Below are 24,978 nucleotides of genomic sequence, written 5' to 3'. Positions count from 1 at the left end.
ACCACATACCTGGAAGTGAAGAAGGCTGATGTTAGTCAAGCAGAGAAATGGGTGGAGAAGATGTTTAAGGTCACAGGTCAACCTCCTACGTTCACAGTTCAGATTCAACCTGTCACATGCTCAGAAGGAGGAGAGGTTCATTTCAATTACAAGGCCAGTGGTGATCCAGCACCTGATGTGAAGTGGTTCAAAGGTGCTTTCCAGATCCAGCCCAGTAGAAACTGTGTCATTACAGCCAACCCAGATGGATCTGGTTTTATCAGTCTTAAAAGCATCAAACAGCAGGACAGTGGGTTGTACTCCTGCAGAGCCTCCAACCGGTTTGGGGAAGCGACCTGTAGTGCTGAGCTGGTTGTTTTCAGAGAATCCGTCTCTGTTTCCAACAAACAGGAGCAGCTGACAGTTGTTCAGAAGAAAGGTTATAAGGTGTCAGTGACAGAGCAGGCGACTGAGTCCCGCTTGTACCAGGTCAGCCTCCCGGGTCAGGACAGAGCCAGATCCGATCAGATGGTTTACACCATCGGCACCGAAGACCGGCAGATCATTCCCAGTGAGCAGGTGAGCTCCCTCAGAGAGCTGGATATCTCTGCTGCCACTGTTCATCGAGAGCAGCTGACCCACCAGGCAGCGGTGCTTCAGGCTCATGAGATCGAGGAGAGGGTGTCTGTCGTTCCCACCCACCCACCTCGGGTCTCAGTAGTTCCTGCAAAGCAACTTCATATGGCAACATTTAGCACGTCTGTAGAAGAGAGTCAGGACCTCACAGAGCAGCACTGTGACCGCATCCAAAGCCCAGAGGTCATTGAGCTTCAGGCGGCTAGAGAAAAAATGTCAAAGGTTATGACAGCTGTTGCTGAAGAGCTCAACCCACTGTCTACTGTTAGCACAGAGCCTCTGGCTGACAGGAAGTCTGCTTCCATAAGACCCACGTCAGAACCAAAACATCTGGTTAGTGGGCATCAAGTCCAGTCCCAGCTATCTCTCCTGAAGGAGCAGTCAGAGGACTTCCCCAAACCACAGCAAGAGAAGGGTTACAAGGTGAAGGAAGGTGTTAAGATCTTATACTCGGCCCAGTCTGCAGAAAAACAAGTTCTTGCAGAAGGCCACACATCTGAACTAGCAACAGCAGATTCTGCTTTAAAATCTTCCATTAGCAAAGAACAGCATAGACCTGTTTTAGCTTCGGTCAGCAAGTCTAAACAGACTCTTTCCAAGGAGACTGAGTTCTCCATCCAGAGACCGGCTGTGGAGTCAGCCTATCTTTGTAAGGATGAGATCGTGAAAGCAGCTCTAACGGCTGAAGAAAAGCAACTGCTTCAGGCTGAGTCTACTCAGCAGCTGCCGAGTCTGTCCAGTGCCACGTCCATTCGTTCTCAGATAGAAGGGGAGCAGTTGTTGCATCTGCAGGTTATCACAGACCAGGACCTCCTTCCATCTGAGGGGAGCTTCACCTGTGAGAAACCAGCACCAGAGCAGGCAGGAACCAGGAAGAGTCCTACTCTACTGCACACTGTTAGTCAGGATGAGCAGAGGACATTAGTTTGTGAGGATGCATCAGAGTTTGAGGCCAAGGCCAGCTCTACGACCATTCAGCCGCAGAAAGAGGGTCCCACTTTGCTGCATCTCCATTCAGCTCAACCCCTGGAGGCGCTGCCCAAAGAGGGCATTCTCATAACAGACAAGCCCAACCACCAGGTGGCAGCACAGAAACAGGAAAAGATAAGAAGCCATGCAGCCATTTCAGAAGAGAGAAAGGAGCTCACGGCAAATTACAACACAGAGCTGGATTTGTCTGTGACTGGAGTTCAGTCTCAGCTTCGAACTGAGCCCAGACCTCAGAACATCCTGCAACTTTCCTACCAGCCCCTTCAGCTGCCGAAGGAGACGCCGGTCAGCGCTGACGTCAAGCCGCAGAGGGCTTTAGTGCAGAGAGAGGATCGCTGGAATGTGATGCATGTCACCAGTGTGGCAGATTGTCATGCCTTAGAGGAGGGTCACACAGAGCGTCTCACAGCTGTGGAGAAACTCACCTGCCAGATGGCTCTAGAGCCAAAACTTCCCACTGAGCCTATCCAGATTGAGGAGAAGGAGATCTCCACTGAGAGCAGTGTCTTTTTAGAGGCAGCAGAACAGGACTTTGCTGTTCAGATCCAGGAGGGTCAGTCAGTCAGGCAGTCAGTAGTGATGGATGAGAAGCAGGTACTAACGGGTGAGATCTCTCAGGAGATCACCAAGTCTCAGTCCAGTAAAGTTGCTGTCACCACTCAGCCAAAACTGTCCCTCATGGCGTCAGAATCCAAAGACAGCCCGGCCTTCCCCAAAGAGATGACCTTTGTAATTCAGATCCCCAAACCATCCAGTCTGAAAACCCAGCGTCAGCTCAGAGCTGCCCTGCAGTCGGCTGTGGCCAGGGACCAGCCGGTGCTACTGGCTGATGTCGTAGAAAGGCTACAGGCTGTAGAAGTGCAGGAAGTCAAGGTCCAGAGACAGCCCAAACGGGCCATGTTCACATACCTTATCACCACAACAGGGGCCCCCATGGAGATCACGCTGGCTTTTGAGGGTGAATACCCTCAGATAGCTGATCTCAGAACTGAACTCCAGGCAGCTTTCCATTCCATCGTGTACCAGGAAGCCCATGTTCTTACTTCAGAGCAGCCGGGCACGATGCAGCTAGACAAACCCCAGAGAGCCCAGGTCTCCTCTGCTACCTCTAAGCAAATGTTGTCGTCCATGGTGGAGATGGTAAGCGTTGCAGAGAGTGCAGTGGATTTCAGTGCTGTTAGTTCTCAGAGTGCTGCACTCAGGACAGAGTCTAAAAGGACAGTTGAATGTGCTGCAGCTGAGCAGCAGGTGGTGGTGCAGGAATCCAAGGCAGCAAAGATGGAGCAGCTCATCTCATCCCAGGTCAAAGTTTCCACTGAGGCGCACATGGCTTTTGAGCAGTCAGTACAGGTTTCAAGACAGGAAGTGAGGTCAGTGGAGCTGAAAGGCAGAGAAAAGGATGTAGGTGCAGCAGTTCTTACCACTGCTCTTCCTCCCACCGTCGCCCCCACTGAACAGGTGGTAGATGTCCAGAAGGAGCACAGGGAGGAGATCTTTAAAGAGGAGATCACAGTACCCAGGCCAGAACAGAGAGAATTCCCCATAGTCGTCACGTCCCTCAGAGACCTATCGATCGAAGAAGACAGTAAAGTCACATTTAGCACCACCATTAAGTATGTTACAAAGGTGAACTGGTTTTTCAATGGACAGTTGTTGAAATCTGGCAAAGAGTTCAAGTGTTCCAAAGATCACGATACATACACACTGGTTATCAACAAGGTTGTGAAGGAGAAGCATCAAGGAGAATATGTCTGTGAGGCCGAGAACGAAGCCGGCAGGACGACCACGTCTTCAAGACTCACTGTGGTGTCAAGAGGTTTGACGATAGGAAACATCTACTTTCCATTCATTTACTCATTCATCCATTTTCTCTGAGAACAACTAATCATTCACACCAACTGGTTCATTCAAGACCTCTGTCTCCACGCTGCGTTTGTCACTTGGTCTATTTTCATTTCATAGCTCAGCTCGAGCACCACCTGTGGGTCAGTGGGTGGTACTAACTCACCATGTCTTGTTTGTTCCACTTCATTTTATGGTCAGTACTTGCCTAAAGACCAGAACCATCACAGCCATGCAGGTCTAGCTTCAGACAATAAGCATCCTGCTTCAATGGCTGTGGTGATCATGGTCTTCAGGCAGACTTCACGGTCTGTCATGGTCACTGTGGCATGTCAGTGACTTCAGGTTCCTTTGTTTTGAACCCTTGGTGTGTGACCATCCCTTTGGTTCATTCTCTTCACATCTGCACTTTCTCTCTGCATGCTTTCAGGGCTTCACCGTGACATTGCTTCATCTTCCACAAATCCTTTGTTTCTCCTCCCTTTAGCTTGAACCCTAGCCCCACAATCCCCAACATCTTCTTCCTGGCAGCTTTTGGAACCATGGGGCTAATGTTCTTGCTAATTTTCTCCTCCACAGTCTCACTTCCCTCCCTCCATTGTGTTCATTTCACCATTTATGTTCCTGATCAGTCAGTTGTTTTCACCTGTTTCATAGATTCCTTTACTGACATTCACCCTTTCATTTGTATGTGTGTGCCTTAGTGCCACCGGTGTTTAGGCTGAAGATCTCACCTCTGGAGATAAACGTTGGCGGACAGGCCAAGCTCGAATGTGAGATTGAGGACGCTCCGAGTGTGACCTTCAAATGGTACAAGTCTGGCATTGAGATCAGACAGAGCGAGAAGTATCGAATCATCAGCAGCCACAGCAGCTCCTCTCTGGAGCTCCTGAACCCAGTGAAGGCCGACAGCGGTGAATACAGCTGCAAGGCCTCCAACCAGCACGGCACTGACGGCTGCACCGCCTCGCTCATCGTCACCGGTAAGACCCCAGAGGGACCTTTTCTCAAACATCACTTTACGCATGTGTGTTTCAGAGAGAGAGAGAATTATATACACGTTTGTGTGTGAAAAACTGGATCTGGTGTCATGTTGCATTCGATAATGTTGACGATAAAATGTTTTCATGTTTAAACGTTGATCAACAAGTTGGCATCGCACACGTTGGCTTTTTCTTTATGTTGATCCTTTTCCACTTTTCAATTTTTTTTCAAATTTGTTTATGTTCTACCTGCTCTCCATAGAAATGTACCCGCCGGTATTTGTTTCAAAACCAGACCCAATGATTTTGTATGTGGGCAAACAAGCTGTGTTCCAGTGCTCGCTCACTGGATCCTCGCCCATGGAAGTTGTCTGGCACAAGGACAACATAGCCATCTCGTCCGAGGGGAACTATATCACCAAATGTGAAAAGAGCAAATATTCCCTTCACATTAAGAGTCTTGAGCCGACCGATCAGGGAGTGTACCTGTGCAAGGCCTCCAACAGTGTCAGCACGGCGACCTTCACCACAGAACTCAAGGTTATCAACAAGCCTGGCTTTGTTAAGACCTTTGAGCCGGTGTCAGCCGCTGTCAATGACCCGCTGAGGCTGGAGTGTCAGGTGGACGAGGACACTGGTGTGACCGTCACCTGGACCAGGGACGGCAAAAAGGTTCACCAGAGCATTGAGTCTAAACTGTCCTTTGAGGACAAGGTGGCTGTCCTTGAGATACCCAAGTCCAAAGTGAAGGACTCTGGGAAATATGTGTGCACAGCCACTAATGAGGCAGGGAGCTCGTCCTGTGAGGCTGTGGTGACAGTTCAAGGTAAGATCTTCAGAGTGATCTTTCCGTTAGCTTCCGTTAGCTTCTGTATGAAAACACACAGACCTCTGTATGAGCGGGTGGTTTATTGCTGATACTAACACTATGCACTGCTGACTTCTTGCCTTTTCTTCTGCATCTCGTTCAGATTCTTCTGTCACGGTTATTTCGTTTTTTCACGTATCTTTGTTTAAACATCTTGGTGTTTTTCAACTAAAAACTCTTTTCAGAGCCTCCGAACTTTGTAAAGAAAATGGAGCCTAAGTTTATCTGGAAACAGGGCATAGCTGCACGCTTACAGTGCACTGTCAAAGGATCGCCCGAACTCCACATCCACTGGTTCTGGAACGAGCGAGAGCTTAGTGATGGAGGAAAATATAAAATCTCTTTTAAGACCGGAGTTGCCACTTTGGAGATTCTGAACCTAGTGGTCACAGACAGTGGAAGTTACACCTGTGAGGTGTCAAATAACGCTGGCAGCGAGAACTGCAGCACCCTCATATCTGTGAAAGGTTTGTCTCATCTCAGATTGACTTTACACTCATTGTTCAGTTCAGAGAAGCTTTGGTATTAACTACGAACACTTTATCTGGCACCAGAGCCACCAAGCATTAGAACCGAGCTTCGGACGGTGGAGGCGGTGAAGGGCGCCGCTGCACAGCTGGAGTGTGAGATCAGAGGGACGGCGCCTTTTGAAATCAGCTGGTTAAAAAACAAGAAAACCATCACCAGCGATCAGAAATATAAAATAATCTCTCAGGATTCCGTGTCACGGCTGGAGATCCAGACATTTGAGAGTGCAGATGTTGGAGATTATCAGTGTGTCATATCTAACGATGTGGGGAAAGTCACCTCAAAGGCTTTAGCTAAACTTAAAGGTTAGTACGAGTTTTTATTAAACAGGGACTGAGGTTCAATCTTGTGCTTTAGATTCAGTTTGAACTAATCATGTGTTTTCCAGAACCACCAACCTTCTCAAAGAGGGTTGAGGGCGCCACAGCAGTACTGGGAAATACAGTAAAACTACAGGGAACCATTAAAGGCTCTGCACCCATCACTGTTAAATGGACGAAAGACTCTGAAATACTCAGAGATGATGATCCAAATATCAAGCTGGCGTTTGAGAACAACGTTGCGAGCTTGTTGATAACAACAGTGGCCATCAGTCATGGCGGCAAGTATTCGTGCCAAGCCGAGAATGAGGCGGGGCAACAAAAAAGCGAAGCCACGTTGACCGTCCAAGGTCAGATGACATTTGATGCCGAGATACTTGTAGAGATTTTAGTTTCAGATTAGATTCTATAGATTATTGTGTCTTCACTCTTATGTCTAAATAACAAACGGGTTTGTCTTGTCCCAGAACCTGCAAGAATCCTAGAACCTGCCGAGTCCATTAGTGTGACCGCAGGAGACTCAGCCACATTGGAGTGCATGCTCTCTGGAAGCCCAGAGCTCAAAGTGAAGTGGTTGAAAGACGGGAAGGAGATGATCAGTGGCCGTAAATATAAAATGACTCTGAAGGACAAAGTCGCCACCATGAAGATTCTTACGGCAGAAAAAGGCGACACGTCCGAGTACAAGATGGAGGTGTCGAATAAGGTCGGGAAAGACCAGTGCACGTGTTCCGTCACGGTCTTAGGTCAGTTTGGGTCTCTGCTATTTCAATGATTTACAATACCTATGCAGTTTTATAAATAAATACGATTAGTTCAAAGTCTATATTTATTAATTAGGTTTGTAAAAAACGTCATCAAACTGTATTCACATCTTTTTGAGACATTCGTCAAGTCAATGTCTTTAAACTGAGACGTTAAAATAACTTTGATAAACTGGTTTATTTGTGTGAGTTTCATCTCAGTGCTGCTTCTTCTAAACAGAATGAAACTGTATTAACATATGAGATACTCTTTCTTCAACAACCAGATCGGATAATGCCTCCAACTTTCACCAAGACCCTGAAAAGAGTCGATGGTAACATTGGTAATGACATCTCCATGGAGTGTAAGGTGTCAGGCTCCCAGCCAATGACCATATGTTGGTTCAAAGACGACCAGGAGGTCACGTCAGGGTCCAAATTCCAGCCTGAGTTCAAAGACAGCTCTGTGACACTGAGAATAACACACCTGCAGAAATCTGATTCTGGAGTTTACAAATGCAGAGCCACCAACTCAGCCGGCTTTAAAGAAACCAGCGGCACGCTCTATGTCAAAGGTTATTACTGCCTGGCTAATGTTGTTCTTCAGTTTGTTGTGTTTAACCCTTGAATTATTTCATAGTAATGTGAAATTTACATTGTGTTTTGTTACCGGCCCGCAGAGCCCCCTGTGTTCACTGTGAAACCAGACAACCAGGATGTTATTCCAGGAACCACAGTTTCCTTCAAAGCAGCTTTCACTGGAACAGCTCCTCTGGTGGTGAAGTGGTTCAGAGAGGAGAAGGAGCTTCTCACTGGAGGCACATGTTTCATAAAGAAAGATGCTTCCTCAAGCTCATTGGAGCTTCACTCTGTGAAACCCTGTGATTCTGCTAAATACACATGTCGAGTATCCAACGACGCCGGAAAGGTGGACTGCAGCGCGGGGCTGTTTGTGAAAGGTGCCTGTCGTCAGCGTCTCTGTATTCTCCAGTGTCATCAACTCGTCTTTTGATACGAACGTTATGTCTTCATCCGATAACGAGTGTTGACCTCTTCTCTCAGAACCTCCCGTCTTTGTGCAGAAGCTTCAGACGACCCAGCTGGTCACCAGCGGAGACTCGTCCAGGCTGGAGTGCAAAGTGACGGGCAGCCCCGTGATCACGTTCAAGTGGTTCAAAGATGAAATGGAGATCAGCTCCGCTCATAAATACATAATGACCATGACTGACTTAGTGGCATCTCTGGAGATGGTTGAGTGCACGGTGGAGGACAGTGGAGATTATGTGTGTGTCGCGTCCAGCGAGGCAGGAAGTGACCGCTGCAGCAGCACGGTCACAGTCAAAGGTCGGTTCAGTTCAACTCCGTTTAATCAAGTTTTCAGTGAATCACTAGGAAATTAAGACTTTTATTGTGACACTGAAGATATTTTTCTTCTCTTTTGTTGTGAAGACAAATCAGTGAAGGTGTCACACTGCCCTGGTGACCAGTGAGGTGTAGCCTCTCTATAGAGTAACAACTGATGTGTTAAATGTCATCAGAGCTATAGAAGTAATTCAGAAAAATAATCTGCTCATTTCTCAATATAACTCAAGTCAATTATTTGTATCCATCATCATCATGTCATGTGTGGTCCAGTGGTCGTCCTCACACACCTGCTGTTTTCTTCTAGAACCACCGTTGTTTGTTCGAACCTTGGAGCCCAGAGACGTGGTGAAAGGTTCTGAGATGATCCTGGAAAGCCAGGTCTCTGGTTCTGCCCCTTTCACTGTGTCGTTTTCTAAGAACGCTAAACCCATTCGAAATGATAAGAGACACAGGATCACTGTGAAAGAGGACCTGGTGGCGCTGCAGGTCCTGGCAGTCGAGACAGGAGACGTTGGTTCCTACCAATGTGTGGTTGAGAATGAGGTGGGGAGGACAGCCTGTGATTGTCAAGTAACGCTCAAAGGTTGGTTCAGAAGGATTTATAAAGTCTGAGTTAACAAGGTTAACATTCTACAAAGACGGCAATAACATGAATGTGAATCTTTTCTCGTAGAACCACCATCATTTGTGCAAAAGCTGGAGAACCTCAGTTTGTTGGTGGGGAACCAGGTTTCTCTGAGGTGCAGTCTGAAGGGCTCAGAGCCCATGACTGTGTCCTGGCTTAAAGACAACCATGAGCTCAAAGAGGCTGAATATATTCAGATCACATATGAGAACAGAACCGCTCTGCTGCACATCACCAGCTTACAGAGCAAACATGGAGGCAAATACAGCTGCCAGGCCCAGAATCAGGCCGGGAGCCAGACGTGCTCCGCTGTGTTGACCGTCAAAGGTTAGATCCTGTGGAACTGTAAAATGATTCTGTTTGAGTGTGTTCAGATCTTTATCAACTCATGAAGTGAAGTCATTTTAATGTGAACCAGCCGGGTGTGTCAGAGGGAAACTGAACGAGGTTCCATTCTATTCTTTATTGGCACCGGCCAATCATTTCCATCTAATTAACACATGTGTCGGACGTTAACAAGAATAAGTTAAAGCTCGACTTCTTTTACTTTTCATCCTGAGGGAATTTGTCATTGGTCCTTTTCATGACAATCATCCTAGTCAAATCATAGTTTTCACACCATTACAGATATTAAGGACATTTTCAGACTGATTGATCACATGATTCCCCCAAAAAGTTCAAACTTTGTCAGACCGTATCTCCCTTAATGATAATAATCCTCTCATGTGACCATATCAGCAGTCACTTAATGTCTTTGACGGTACGGCCCACAGATGTGATGACACGGAATGAACCACGTGATGGATTCACCTGGTTCATTTACTGGAAATTGCTATTTAAAAGTTCTGACCTTGTGAGTTGATAAAGCCCAAATGGATCTTCACCTCAGTTTGTCACTTTCATCAGCTCTCGGTTCATCGCTCCGTTAATGACGTCAGGTTTGTGATTCATTGCTGACTGTTGTGTTTGACGTCTCAGAACCAGCTCAGGTCACAGAGGAGGTCAAGTCCATCAGTGTGACTCAGGGGGATCCAGCCACGCTCGAGGCCAGATTCTCAGGCACAAAGCCCCTGAAGGCCCGATGGCTGAAGGCTGGAAAAGAGATGACGTCAGGCCAGAGATTTAAAGTTCAGAGCACGGACACCAGCTCTGTGCTCAAGATTATCAAAACTGACAAAAGTGACAGTGGTGAATACGTCTTCGAGGTTTCAAATGACGTCGGCCAAAGTTCTTGCGAAGCCACGCTCACTGTTCTTGGTCAGTTGTTTATGTGAAAGCTAATATTTGTTTATTTTCATTTTACTTGGAACATTGTTTCTCACCTCCTCTGTCTTTTACCGATGTTAGATCAAATAATTCCACCGTCTTTCACAAGAAGACTGAAGCAGGCAGAAGGAATCAAAGGGTCGTTTGCTCATCTGGATTGTCTCGTGTCTGGCTCGCTGCCGATAACCATCCAGTGGTACAAAGACAAGAACGAGCTCCAGACTGATGACAAACAGAAATGCACGTTCTTTGAGAATGTTGCTTTGCTGGAGATCTCTAATCTTGATGCTAAAGATAGCGGCAGCTACACCTGCATTGCCAAAAACAAAGCAGGAACGGTCCAGTGCTCTGGGATCTTATTTGTTAAAGGTTTGTTGTTGTAGTAAAGAAACACAACGAACCGTTGGAAGATCTGCAGATTTCACCAGGTTTGTTCTTTCTCTTCCAGAACCTCCGTGTATTCTTGAAAAGCCTGAGTCCATGAACGTGTTGCCGGGCTCTAAGGTCCAGTTTAACGTTCTGCTCTCTGGCACGCCGCCACTAACCATCAAATGGTTCAATAACAAGAAGGAGATTCTGTCCAGTGCCGGCTGCTCCGTGACCAAAGACAACACCTGCAGCTCATTGGAGCTTCTCTTTGCTAAAACCTCCGATTCTGGAGAATATGTGTGTGAGATCCAGAACGATGTCGGCTCCACTTCCTGTCAGACGACACTCTTTGTCAAAGGTCAATGGTCTTTGTGTGACACTGAGTTAATACGTATGTTTCCATCCATATGTTCTTATGTACTTTAGTGCATCTTGAATTTAAATGAGTGTCTTTCCCTTGGCGTCACACTGATCCTCCACTTCTCCATAGAGGATGAATTTAAAACTTTTGAACGTGCTCATAGGACTTAATCAAAGACGGACTCTATTTTCTCCAGACCTCAAGTCTTCTCTGTTTAGTCTGATCCAAAGTATCTGGTGTGAAAGGTTCCTCTGACCACGGTCAAGACTAGGGACCAACATTTAATCTGACCAAAACAAGTGGTCCGGGTCTGGATCAGACTGAACCATGGTACGGTTCGAGAATCAAAGAAACCTGATAGCAGCCAGATGTTCTGGAAACACTCTGATGTGTTTAAAGTCTGAGAAACATTTGGATGGAAACTTAAACACTTTCAACTTTATAGAGATCACAGATTTTCTCATCGTCTTTCTCATGGTGACATCAATCATCTTATTTTATACTGTAGAGCCTCCTACGTTTGTACGGACTCCGGCCCGTGTGTCTGTGGTCCGTGTCGGGCAGAGTAAAGTCTTTGAGTGTCACGTGGCCGGCACACCTGAGATAGATGTCTGCTGGTTCAAGGAAGGTTCGGAGATCCTCCCCAGTGATCGGTTCAAGATCTCCTTCACTAACTCTGTGGCCGCTCTGGAAGTCTGTGGGCCTGAGAGCAAAGACGGTGGGATTTACTACTGTGAGGCTCGTAATGAGGCCGGCAGCGAGAGCTGCAGCATGGAGCTCAAGGTCAAAGGTCAGTTGTGTCAGAGGACATGATGACAGTGTTTAAGAATAAAGGCTTCAAAGCAGAGGTTTCCCAAAGAACCCTAGGAGGCCGTCTTTCCTAAATTGTGCACTTCATTTCAGTTTTTAGTTTTAAAGGAAACATATGATGTATTTTTCATCGTGTGTAAGTTTTAATATGCATTGGAACCAGCTGACCAATCAGAGCGAGCTAAAACTAAGTGATTGAGACAGAAGCTGAAAAGAGACAGTCTGAGAAAACCAATGTTTTCTGAGCATTTTACAGAAATAACACAAATTAAAATCATCAACCTGAAGATGGATGGAATATTTCCTCTTGTGTAAAGTGAATCCTGTGGATACCATTATAGTGGACATGTGTCTTAGATTTATTTCTATGGGAAACCTCTAGAAAGAAATGTAAAGAAAAGTCTGGTTCCTAAAATATGAAGGAAGTGAGTAAAGTCCGGTGCCTGTTTCTTCTCATGTCAGAACCGCCATCGTTCATCAGAGAGCTGACTCCAGTGGAAGTAGTGAAAGGCTCCAGTGCCTGTTTTGAGAGTCAGGTTTCTGGGACGGGTCCATTTGAAATCTCATGGCACAAAGATGCAAAGGAGATCAAACCCAGCGCCAAACATGGCTTCTCCCAGATGAACGACGCTGTGGGTCTCGAGGTGCACAGATGTGAAGCTGTTGATGTGGGTGAATATCAGTGTACTGTGTCCAGCGAGGTGGGCAGCTGCACCTGTAAGACCACGCTGAAGCTCAAAGGTCCGTCTGATTACAGATCACATTTTTATCTCCTGAGGTGATGATTGAGTGTTTAATTAACATTTCACTGGTTTTCTCGAATAGAACCACCAACATTTACCAGCAGGATTGAGAACAGTGCCACTGTCTTGGGTCACATGGCCGAGTTTCAGTGTGTCGTGCAGGGTTCTCCCACTCTCTCTGTACAATGGCAGAAAGATGAGAGCTGGATTTTGGAAGATCCAAAGATTGAGAGAACATTTGAGAACAATGTGGCCACTCTTAGGATTCCTGCCTGTGAGGCCACTCACAGTGGGAGATACACCTGTCAGGTGGTCAACCAGGCGGGGCAGGACAGATGCTTTGCTGCCCTCACAGTGCAAGGTACAAGTTAACTGATCACTGGTTTTGACATGGTCTTGATGTGTCGCTCAGACACTAAATGAATGTTTGACTTTCCTTTGCCTTCTAGAGCCTCCTCAGATCACAGAGAAACCAGAGGTGATAAAGGTCACAGCTGGAGACCCAGTCAGTCTGGACTGTAGAGTAACAGGTTCTCCTGAGCTCAAAGTGAAGTGGATGAAAGATGGTAAAGAGCTTCAGTCCATCAGGCAGCACAAACTGAGCTTTGAGAACAACATGAGCAGCTTGAAGCTTCAGTCAGCTCACAAAGAGGACGATGGAGAATACTTGTTCCAGGTGTCAAACCACATCAGCAGCTGCTCCTGCAAAGTCAGGGTGATCGTACTAGGTCGGTGTAAAACTCGTGTAACACCTGAGGTACAGTTTAGACACGTTGAACACAGTGTAATTATTATCATTCTCTCCTGGGAACAGAGCAAGTGATTCCTCCAAGCTTCATCAAACCGCTGGTAGACATGCAGGAGATCTTGGGCTCCTTTGTTCAGATATATTGCAAAATCTCAGGCTCCCTCCCGATCTGCGTGGAGTGGCAGAAAGACGGGGCCAAAATCTCCAGTGGTGTGAAACACAAACTCATTCATCAGGACAACGCTGTGTCTATCGAGATCGAGCAGCTGGACAGATCCGACGCAGGATCGTACTCTTGTAAACTGACCAATCCAGCAGGGAGCTGTCAGAGCAGTGCCTCTCTCTTGGTCAAAGGTCAGAACGTGATCTCCAGTGTGAGTGGTCATTTAATCCTCAACCAAAATGTGACTGTGTCTTCACCCTGCTCCGTCTCGTTTCCTTCAGAACCTCCAAGCTTCACGACTCTGCCCGAGTCCCAGGCAGCTCTACCCAACTCCACTGTACGCTTTAAAAGCTCTTTTAAAGGAACCGCTCCGTTCACTGTGAAATGGTTCAAAGACGACTCGGAGCTCATGACCGGGCCCAAGTGTTTCACTGGGCTGGAGGAGACCAGCTGCTTCTTAGAGCTCTACTCAGTGGCTGTGGCCCAGAGCGGAGCGTACTGCTGTCAACTCAGTAACGAGGCCGGCTCTATACAGTGTAGTGCCGACCTGACAGTCAAAGGTTGGATCCTCCTCTTTTAATTCAATTATTCTGGCTGTTTTCATTTCACCCGCTTCACTGGATAAAACCAGGGATTCTGTCTCGTTTTCTCAGCTTCGCAGAACCTTCATGTTTTCATTTGAAGCTATTTTGCTGCTGAAGCTTTTCAACAACCATTTGTTCCATTTGTGTTGCGTTTGTATTTGACACAACATCCTGCGTCTGCTGCTAACCCATCACTGTCAGCTGACATCCTGCCTGTCACCACCAAGTCTCTTCTTGCTTCCAGCAGCTAACATGTCTGTACTTTGGCATTACAGAACCGCCCGAGTTTGTGGTGAAACTCCCTGCCACTAAGTTTGTGAAGCAGAGCGATTCGCTCCGCCTGGAGTGTAAAGTCAGTGGCACAGCTCCTCTGAAAGTGACCTGGTACAAACACGACTCCAAGGTCACAGATGGGGTCAACCTCAGGACATCCTTTGTTGACTCGGTGGCAGTCCTGGAACTGCTCTCCGCCAGCTTTGATGATGATGGAGTTTACACCTGTGAAGCTCAGAATGAAGCTGGCAGTGTGAGCTGCAGCAGCACACTGACTGTGAAAGGTCAGCTCCCTGATTCCTAACGGTCCTTTACTCACGACTCTGATGTCATCCGGTTCTTGTGTTATTGCTTAAAGCTGATGTCCGTAACATCGTTAAAGACATGCACCTCGAGAGATCCTTCCACAACTCCACATCCTATCTAGAGTCAAGATCCCTTCTACACCATCTAAACATCATTTCCTCATTATTTCAACATCTTGTCCCCAAAACTCTGGCAGCTGTAGTTCCATCAAACATCCACAAGTCAGCCATCTTGGGCTGTTGACCCAACGTCACAAATAAATCCATCATATTATTAAAACTATCAGATAAAGATCAGCTGTCCGTACTGTACTTCCAACAATCCAGTTTTCCTATGTGGCTGAATTATACCCTTCCTTCGGGAACATCTCAGACATCTCTTCCACACCTCATCTCAGCTCTCGTCCCAAACATCTTCCATAACATCTTAGCTCTCGTCCCAAACATCTTCCACAACATCTTAGCTCTCGTCCCAAACATCTTCCACAACATCTCAGCTCTTGTTCCAACCATCCTCCACAACATCTTAGCTCTCGTCCCAAACATCCTCCACAACATCTCAGCTCTCGTCCCAAACATCCTCCACAACATCTCAGCTCTCGCCCCAAACATCTTCCACAAAATCTTAGCTCTCGCCCAAACATCTTCCACACCTCATCTCACCTCTCGTCCCAAACATCTTCCACCTCATCTCAGCTCTCGTCCCAAACATCTTCCACAACATCTCAGCTCTCGTCCCAAATATCTTCCACACCTCATCTCAGCTCTCGTCCCAAACATCTTCCACACCTAATCTCAGCTCTCGTTCCAAACATCTTCCACAACATCTCAGCTCTCGTCCCAAACATCTTCCACAACATCTTAGCTCTCCTCCCAAACATCTTCCACAACATCTTAGCTCTCGTCCCAAACATCTTCCACAACATCTCAGCTCTTGTTCCAACCATCCTCCACAACATCTTAGCTCTCGTCCCAAACATCCTCCACAACATCTCAGCTCTCGTCCCAAACATCCTCCACAACATCTCAGCTCTCGTCCCAAACATCCTCCACAACATCTTAGCTCTCGCCCCAAATATCCTCCACAACATCTCAGCTCTCGTCCCAAACATCCTCCACAACATCTTAGCTCTCGTCCCAAACATCCTCCACAACATCTCAGCTCTCGTCCCAAACATCCTCCACAACATCTCAGCTCTCGTCCCAAACATCTTCCACAACATCTCAGCTCTCGTCTCAAACATCTTCCACAACATCTCAGCTCTCGCCCAAACATCTTCCACACCTCATCTCACCTCTCGTCCCAAACATCTTCCACAACATCTCAGCTCTCGTCCCAAACATCTTCCACAACATCTTAGCTCTCGTCCCAACCATCTTCCACAACATCTCAGACATCTCTTCCACACCTCATCTCAGCTCTCGTCCCAAACATCTTCCACACCTCATCTCAGCTCTCGTCCCAAACATCTTCCACACCTCATCTCAGCTCTCGTCCCAAACATCTTCCACAACATCTCAGCTCTCGTCCCAAACATCCTCCACAACATCTCAGCTCTCGTCCCAAACATCCTCCACAACATCTCAGCTCTCGTCCCAAACATCCTCCACAACATCTTAGCTCTCGCCCCAAACATCTTCCACAACATCTCAGCTCTCGTCCCAAACATCCTCCACAACATCTTAGCTCTCGTCCCAAACATCCTCCACAACATCTCAGCTCTCGTCCCAAACATCCTCCACAACATCTTAGCTCTCGTTCCAAACATCTTCCACAACATCTCAGCTCTCGTCTCAAACATCTTCCACAACATCTTAGCTCTCGCCCCAAACATCTTCCACAAAATCTTAGCTCTCGCCCAAACATCTTCCACACCTCATCTCACCTCTCGTCCCAAACATCTTCCACAACATCTCAGCTCTCGTCCCAAACATCTTCCACAACATCTTAGCTCTCGTCCCAACCATCTTCCACAACATCTCAGACATCTCTTCCACACCTCATCTCAGCTCTCGTCCCAAACATCTTCCACACCTCATCTCAGCTCTCGTCCCAAACATCTTCCACAACATCTCAGCTCTCGTCCCAAACATCTTCCACAACATCTTAGCTCTCCTCCCAAACATCTTCCACAACATCTTAGCTCTCGTCCCAAACATCTTCCACAACATCTCAGCTCTTGTTCCAACCATCCTCCACAACATCTTAGCTCTCGTCCCAAACATCCTCCACAACATCTCAGCTCTCGTCCCAAACATCTTCCACAACATCTTAGCTCTCGTCCCAAACATCCTCCACAACATCTTAGCTCTCGTTCCAAACATCTTCCACAACATCTCAGCTCTCGTCCCAAACATCTTCCACAACATCTTAGCTCTCGCCCCAAACATCTTCCACAAAATCTCAGCTCTCGTCCCAAACATCTTCCACAACATCTCAGCTCTCGTTCCAAACATCTTCCACAACATCTCAGCTCTCGTTCCAACCATCTTCCACAACATCTTAGCTCTCGTTCCAAACATCTTCCACAACATCTCAGCTCTTGTCCCAAATATCTTCCACAACATCTTAGCTCTCGCCCCAAACATCTTCCACAACATCTCAGCTCTCGTCTCAAACATCTTCCACAACATCTTAGCTCTCACCCCAAACATCTTCCACAAAATCTTAGCTCTCGCCCAAACATCTTCCACACCTCATCTCACCTCTCGTCCCAAACATCTTCCACAACATCTCAGCTCTCGTCCCAAACATCTTCCACAACATCTCAGACATCTCTTCCACACCTCATCTCAGCTCTCGTCCCAAACATCTTCCACACCTCATCTCAGCTCTCGTCCCAAACATCTTCCACAACATCTCAGCTCTCGTCCCAAACACCTTCCACAACATCTTAGCTCTCCTCCCAAACATCTTCCACAACATCTCAGCTCTTGTTCCAACCATCCTCCACAACATCTTAGCTCTCGTCCCAAACATCCTCCACAACATCTCAGCTCTCGTCCCAAACATCTTCCACAACATCTTAGCTCTCGCCCCAAACATCTTCCACAAAATCTCAGCTCTCGTCCCAAACATCTTCCACAACATCTTAGCTCTCGTTCCAACCATCTTCCACAACATCTTAGCTCTCGTCCCAAACATCCTCCACAACATCTTAGCTCTCGCCCCAAACATCTTCCACAACATCTTAGCTCTCATTCCAAACATCTTCCACAACATCTCAGCTCTTGTCCCAAATATCTTCCACAACATCTTAGCTCTCGGCCCAAACATCTTCCACAACATCTCAGCTCTCGTCCCAAATATCTTCCACAACATCTTAGCTCTCGCCCCAAACATCTTCCACAACATCTCAGCTCTCGTCCCAAACATCTTCCAAAACCACTCCAACCTCTTGATTGTCATTTCAACTGGACTCTTGTTCCAACAACCTCCTGCCAACAAAACTAAATTGTGAAATCGTGAGGTGTTACGGGTCTCAGCTTTAAGGTCACGTCATGGATCCCTTTGCCTCATTAACAGTTTGCTCATCTTTTTGTAGATGCCCCATCTTTTGTCAAAGTGCCTGAGCCTGTTGAAGGGCTGAAGGGTAAGGACGTGAGTCTGTACTGCGAGATGAGCGGTACAGCTCCGTTCCAGATCACCTGGTTCAAAGACAGGAAGCCTCTGATGGAGAGCAGGAAATATAAGATGGTGAGCGAAGGCAGCTCAGCCACGCTGCATGTCATTGGGATAGACGCCTCAGATGCCGGCCAATATGAGTGCAAAGTGTCAAACAGTGTAGGAAGTGACACCTGCCAGATGTCAGTTAAACTCAGAGGTCAGTAGAAATTGCGATGATCTCAAATGAAAATCATTAGTTCCAGTTTCATTTGTCACCTTGCTGACTTTCCCCCGATGTTTTTCTCCTCTCTTCAGAGCCTCCGTCGTTCTTGAAGAAACTGTCAAACATGACAGTGATACTCGGAGAGGAGGTGACCCTTGTGGCCACTGTTAAAGGCTCTGAACCCATTACTGTGTCCTGGGTTCAAGACAAGGATCACATTCTCAGGGACGGTGACAACAGGAAAATCACCTGTGAGAACAACCAGGTCGCTCTTAAAGTGTTTAAGGCCGATGCGACTACGGCAGGCAAATACAGCTGCCAACTCAGAAATGATGCTGGGAGTGTGGAGTGTTTCGCTAACTTGACTGTTCTAGGTTTGTAAACATATAATTCTCTCTTTCTCTCGAGTTCTGTCCCCCTGCAGGTTTGATTAAAAACATGTTCTGCTCCTTCTCTGTCGCTTCCAGAACCAGCTATGATCGTGGATAAGCCCGACTCTCTGAGTGTGACGGCAGGAGATATCGCCGCCCTCGAGGTCAAAGTGCGTGGGACCCCAGAGCTCTTCCCCAAGTGGTTCAAGGACGGCGTGGAGCTGGCCTCTGGGAGGAAATACAAGATCTCATTCTCCCGGATGATTTCCAGCCTTAATGTTCTTTCTGCTGAGAAAGTGGACTCTGGAGAATACACGTTTGAGGTCATGAACGAGGTCGGGAAGGACCTGAGCAAAATTAATCTCACCGTCTTAGGTTGGTGTTTCCTCTGAACGTCGGCTTTGATGAGTATTACTGTTCAAGTTAGTGACGATAAGGTTCAGGAGGAGGGGGAACAAAATGGCTGTCGATATGTTTTTAGATTCTTTGAGAAGGTTTTCTTCAACAAATGCAAAATGTTTGAATATTTACATTATTTTTTTTAAACGGCAAAAGACTAAAATTTACATTTAAGGTTTAACTCTGCTGGTTTGAAAATCAGTCAACAGACCCTCAGGAGTCCTGGACTAATCTCAGTGTTGAGGTTTCATCCCAAACTCTGCAAATGAAAATACATTGAAGTCATACATTTGTCCTGATGCAGCGCTGTCTTCCTGTTTCCTCCTCATAGATAAGATCATTCCTCCGACCTTCTCCAGGAAGTTGAAGGACTGTAACACAGTTGTGGCTGAAGCTGGAGAGATGGAGTGTAAAGTGTCAGGTTCTCCTCCTTTCACCATCTCTTGGTTCCACGATAGCGAGGAAATTCAGAGTGGACCCAACCATGATATTTCCTTCAGTGAGAACAGCTGCATGCTCAGAGTTCCCTCGCTCAAGCTGTCTGACTCGGGAACGTATAAATGTAAAGCCATCAACAAGGCAGGATCCAGTGAAACCAGCGCGTTGCTGGTCGTCAAAGGTCAGAAATAGTCAAAGTCTCTGATTATTTGAATATTATGAACCAGAGCAGTTTAAATCCTATGATGTGAAATGATATATTTATATATACATATATATATATATATATATATAAAGAGTATGCTTCAATGTTTGATATCTGTCCTCAGAACCTCCGTCCTTTGTGGTGCCACCTCAGCCGGTGGAGGCCATGCCGGGCTCTAATGTGACGATCTCAGCGATGGTCAAAGGCAGCGCGCCGCTCAGACTGAAGTGGTTCAGAGGAGCCAAGGAGATCGAGGCGGGACGAGGATGTGATTTCTCCTTGAAGGACAACCAGGTGGTTCTGGAGCTTTTCAATGTGGACAGGTCTCACGCTGGCGAGTACACGTGTCAGATCACCAACGACGCCGGGAAGGAAAGCTGTCCGGTGAATCTCACTGTCAAAGGTCAGACATGTTTGACATTCTTTCAGCCTTCGTGTAGAAACACAGACTGAAGCTCATTCTGTCAGAGGAACCAAGTCAAACTACAACACAGGCAAACAATAAAACTGCAAGTTACACATGTTTCCTGGGCAATTTCATTCAGATATTTGGAAGTTAAAAATCACCTGATACAGTATGTTTATTATAAAACTTGTCAATGATCAAACCCATATGACAAAGAAATGTAAATGAAGTTTGATATTTCACAGTTTAACATAAACACAAATATAAACAAATATATAGAATTTAAATTTAGAAAGTCAACACCTCTCAGAATGAGAACACAGATTTTAAACCAGTCAAGTATTTTTCCTGAAACACTGACCTCAGATTTCAAACCATCAGTGTCTGTGTTCACTCTTTGTTCCTCTGTAAACCTCAGAGCCCGCCGCCTTCTCCAAGAAGCTGAAGGACGTGGCGGTGGAGAAGGGGAAACCATTAACTCTGGAGTGCACGTACGCCGGAACACCAAAGATCACGGTGAGCTGGTACAAGGACGGACAGCAAATCTTTGCTTCCTACAAACACAACATCACCACGACGGAGAGCTCCTGCATCCTGGAGTGTCTCAGCACAGACGACAAGGAGGCGGCAGGACGGTTCAGCTGCCGAGTGTCCAACGAGGCCGGAGACGACACGTGTGAGGCGGCCGTCTCTATTCTCGGTGAGCTCCCCCTCTCAACTGTTTGTCAGAGACTTAGCTTAGCTCAGTCACTGGATCCCTATGGGATTGTTAGCAGCTCCTAATTAGCTTAGCTTAGCTCAATCATCGGATCCTCTCCTCTCGCCCTGGATGAAAACAGAAACTTGATTGGAGGTGTGGGTGTGTTCTCAGCTCTGATTGGTTACCAGCTTAAAAGAGAGGGCGTCATATTTCTGGTAGATTCTGATGGTTTGTGTTTGTCCCTGCAGAGCCACCGTACTTTGTGGAGTCTCTGGAGCCCATGGAGGTGACCGCCGGCGACGCTGTGTGTCTCAAGTGTCAGGTGGCAGGAACTCCCGAGATCAAGGTGTCGTGGTTCAAGGCTGACGGGAAGGTGCGCTCCAGCCCCACCTGTAAGCTGGAGTACACGAAGGGCGTGGCCTACCTGAAGCTCAGCAAAGCCACCAAGGCCGACATCGGAGAATACAGCTGCAAGGCGGAGAACCGCATTGGCTCCGCCTCCTCCACCTGCAGACTCAACGTTCAAGGTGAAACAGCTGATTAACATATTTTGATCTCAAAATAACCACCTATTGTAAAATTAACAATATCAGTTGTCCAGTAAGTTGTATAAATTTAACACATTCCATTTCAAAATTAAAGATGAAATAAATAAATAAATGAATAAATAAATATATAACCTGTTCTTTATTCAGCATCATATTTTAAAAATCAGCTGTTGTACATTTACATGTAAGTTTGATATTACACTTTTTACTGAAGTACTTGAGTAAAGGTACTTAGTTACATTTCCCTGTCACGTCTGCTCCACCAGAGGCCAAAACGCCGCCGACCTTCCCCAAGAAGATCACCAGCCTGCAGCAGACGGAGGGGCTGCCGGTCCGGTTCGAGTGCCGTGTCGCCGGCTCCTCCCCCATCGAGGTGTCGTGGCTGAAAGACGGCAAGCCTCTGACGCATGGAAACGACTTCTCGATGCTGTACGATGACAACACGGCCGTGCTGCAGATCGAGCACAGTGAGATGAGGCACTCTGGAGAGTTCACCTGCGTAGCCAACAACAGCGTGGGCTCGGCCTCCTGCAGAGCCAAGCTCACCCTGCAAGGTCAGTGAGGAGAGAGCTGATTGGTTGAAGGGTTCTGATGTCATTCTTCAGTTTCTGATCCCAAACACTAACAAACATTCTTCTTCCAGTTTGACTAACCTTAACCTCAATTAATAAAGCTGATTTTAGTTCAGCTTTATTTTAACATCAATTAAATGAAACTGGTTCTTCAATGAAACCATCAAACATGTCCTGACCCCGTCTGCTTGGGATCTGAACCTGTGTGGGGTCACGAGCCAGAGGTGGAGAACCTCTGACTACAGACTGTGAATAATGATGGACGACACGTGTCCACTTCCTCCCACTGTCCAGCTGTCAATCAAGACTGTTCTTATATCGTCAAATAACTGATTCAAACCAAACTGATCAGAAACATGAACAAACATCAGAGAGAAGAACGAGCTGAAACAACAGAAACATCTTAACAGACATTTATTTAACGTCTACTTTTCTTTTACCTTGTTCATGTACCGCAGCCAGACACCAGGGGGCGATCAAGATGATTTGAGTTTACTTTTAAGAGATGTTGTGTCATCCATCTTTGTTTACAGTTTATGGTTATGAGAGAGATGTTTAATAAAAACAGAACCTCAGTGAAATATTCATAAAATAATAATATTAACAAACTAACGACTATGAAACATTTCATCTAAACATGTTTTTTGTCGTTGTTCTTGTGGCGTGTTCTTCTTCCCGCCCTTTGACGGACCTGCAGAACCCAGATACCCTCCAGTCTTTGACAGGATGTTGTCACCACAGGAAGTGACAGTGGGCGACAGCATTGAGCTGGAGTGTCACTTGACTGGCTCCGCCCCCATTAAAGTCACATGGTCCAAAGACCACAAAGACATTCGCACTGGGGGGAATTATAAGATGAGCTGCGTGGATAACACGCCGCACCTGACAATCGTGAAGGCAGATAGAGCCGACACAGGGAAGTACTTCTGCCATGCCGCTAACGACGTGGGGAAGGACTCTTGTTCCTCTGACATCACGGTCAAAGGTATTTTAACCCCCGGCCCAAACTCTTATCCCCCCGGCCCCTCTTCTTTAACTCAAGCCTACGTGATGGCGTTTCTTTGAGCTTCCTGTCCTCACGTCGCTTCCCTTTCTTGTTTTCAGAGCGTAAGAACCCTCCAGTGTTCACCAAGAAGCCGTCAGAGCACATCGAGGACATGGAGGGGAAACTGGTGAAGATGGAGGGCCGGGTTTCTGGCTCTCAGCCCATGTCCATCAGCTGGTTCAGAGACAGCGCGGAGATCAGCAGCTCCGACAAATATGACATCAGCTTTAAGAGTAATGTGGCGGTGCTGTGCATCAAGAGCAGCCAGGTGAGCGACAGCGGCAGCTACACCTGCCAGGCCTCCAACGAGGCGGGAAGAGCCTCGTGTGACATCACTGTTGGCATCTCAGGTGGGTGTGGCTTACAGAGGGTGCGTTGCGTGAGACTTGTTTTATCGGAGGTTTCACTTGCTCATTTTCTTCTTTTCTCTCTTTTATTCTCTTGTTTCTTATTTCTTCGTTCTTTTATTCTGACAGTATAAGTACTGATCATGTTATTAGAAGATGATGAGTTTTGTAATAGACGTCACTCTGCTCAGATGAAACCCTCTGTTTTCTCTCCTGCAGAGGCCAAGAAGCCTCCGGTCTTCGACGTCTCGCTCAAATCGGTGACGGTGGACGAGGGCGAGAAGCTGAGCCTCAAGTGTCACGTGTGCGGGTCACCTCCTCTGAAGATCCAGTGGATGAAGGACAGGAAGGACCTGACGTCGGCCGGCAGCACCAGGATCAGCTTCTCCGACGGGACGGCCTGCCTGGAGATCAGCCCCGCCTCCAGACACGACGCTGGCGACTACCTCTGCAAGGCGTCCAATGACAGCGGCAGCGAGTTCTGCAAAGCTAAAGTGACGGTTAAAGGTGAGTAAGAGACGACTCATGTCACGGGAGCACCAGCGAGACCATTTAAACACAGTCAGTGGTAGACTGGCTCCACCTGCTGGATACTTGAGGTCATTACATGTTGTAGCTGCTCATTAGAACAACATCTGTTAGTGAACTGGACTTTTGACAAACTGCAGCTTCTCATGATTCTAGAGGCTTCACTGTTTTCAGTGAACTAAAAATTGTTTTCCTTTTATCTTTGGAAACAATATCTGTGTTTTCATTGGAGGAAGAAAACAGTTGTGTATTGTTGTTGTTGTGTTGCAGAGAAACCAGGAGCAGCTCCGCCTCTGGCTGAAGCTCCAGCTGCTGCTCCACCCAAAAAACTGGACAACCTGTTCTTCATTGAACAACCGAAAACTGCACACGTCACTGAGAGTGAGCGCACACAAACACACAGCAAACAACGCAACACACAACCTGTGACTGTAGATTAACCGCCACCTGTTCCTCCTCAGAGGGCACCGCCACCTTCATCGCCAAGGTGGGTGGAGACCCAATCCCCAGTGTGAAGTGGATGAAGGGGAAGTGGAGGCAGGTGACGCACGGCGGCCGCATCTCCATCGAGCAGAAGGGCCAGGAGGCCAAGCTGGAGATCAGAGAGGTGACCAAGTCGGACTCGGGCCAGTACAGGTGCGTTGCCTCCAACAACCACGGAGAGATCGAGTGCAACACTGACATGCACGTGGACGAGAAGAAAGAGGCGTCGCTGCTCGAGGGAGACCTCCGAGCCAAACTGAAGAAGTGAGTTTACCAGTTTCTGTCGGTGTCAAGATGTCTGTTGAAATATTCTCCAACATATCCAACCAAACTCTCCTTTGCTTTGTCCTCAGGACGCCATCGAAGCAGAAGAGTCCACAGGAGGAGAAGGACATTGACATCGTGGAGCTGTTGAGGAACGTGGACCCCAAAGAGTACGAGAAGTACGCCCGCATGTACGGCATCACAGACTACCGCGGCCTGCTGCAGGCCATCGAGCAGCTGAAGAAGGAGAAGGCTGAAGAAAGTGGAAGACCGGTAAAGCTCCGCCCAGTCAGCTCCTCGTGTGTTCGAGTCCGGAGCAACATCCTGAGTAATAATGTTGT

At 47.2% G+C, this 24,978-nt stretch overlaps 1 protein-coding gene across 1 annotated transcript in view; it reads left to right on the top strand.

The window, feature by feature from the left end:
* ttn.2 (titin, tandem duplicate 2) overlaps positions 1-24,978 on the top strand; it is a 172,681-nt gene that overhangs the window by 32,393 nt on the left and 115,310 nt on the right. Inside the window, exons 37-52 of the mRNA XM_053439091.1 lie at positions 4,152-4,430; positions 14,199-14,480; positions 18,047-18,325; positions 18,424-18,705; positions 18,799-19,077; positions 19,433-19,720; positions 19,869-20,147; positions 20,569-20,850; positions 21,099-21,377; positions 21,665-21,952; positions 22,668-22,955; positions 23,075-23,365; positions 23,582-23,869; positions 24,161-24,271; positions 24,352-24,637; positions 24,727-24,910. Coding sequence (XP_053295066.1) covers positions 4,152-4,430; positions 14,199-14,480; positions 18,047-18,325; positions 18,424-18,705; positions 18,799-19,077; positions 19,433-19,720; positions 19,869-20,147; positions 20,569-20,850; positions 21,099-21,377; positions 21,665-21,952; positions 22,668-22,955; positions 23,075-23,365; positions 23,582-23,869; positions 24,161-24,271; positions 24,352-24,637; positions 24,727-24,910 — 4,265 coding nt within the window. The remainder of the gene's footprint in view (positions 1-4,151; positions 4,431-14,198; positions 14,481-18,046; positions 18,326-18,423; positions 18,706-18,798; positions 19,078-19,432; positions 19,721-19,868; positions 20,148-20,568; positions 20,851-21,098; positions 21,378-21,664; positions 21,953-22,667; positions 22,956-23,074; positions 23,366-23,581; positions 23,870-24,160; positions 24,272-24,351; positions 24,638-24,726; positions 24,911-24,978) is intronic.

Source organism: Pleuronectes platessa, chromosome 14 (genome assembly GCF_947347685.1).
Source record: "Pleuronectes platessa chromosome 14, fPlePla1.1, whole genome shotgun sequence".
NCBI classification, from domain to species: Eukaryota; Metazoa; Chordata; class Actinopteri; order Pleuronectiformes; family Pleuronectidae; genus Pleuronectes; species Pleuronectes platessa.
The sequence above is the reverse complement of the archived record's forward strand: the minus strand, read 5'-3'. Positions and strand labels throughout refer to the sequence as shown.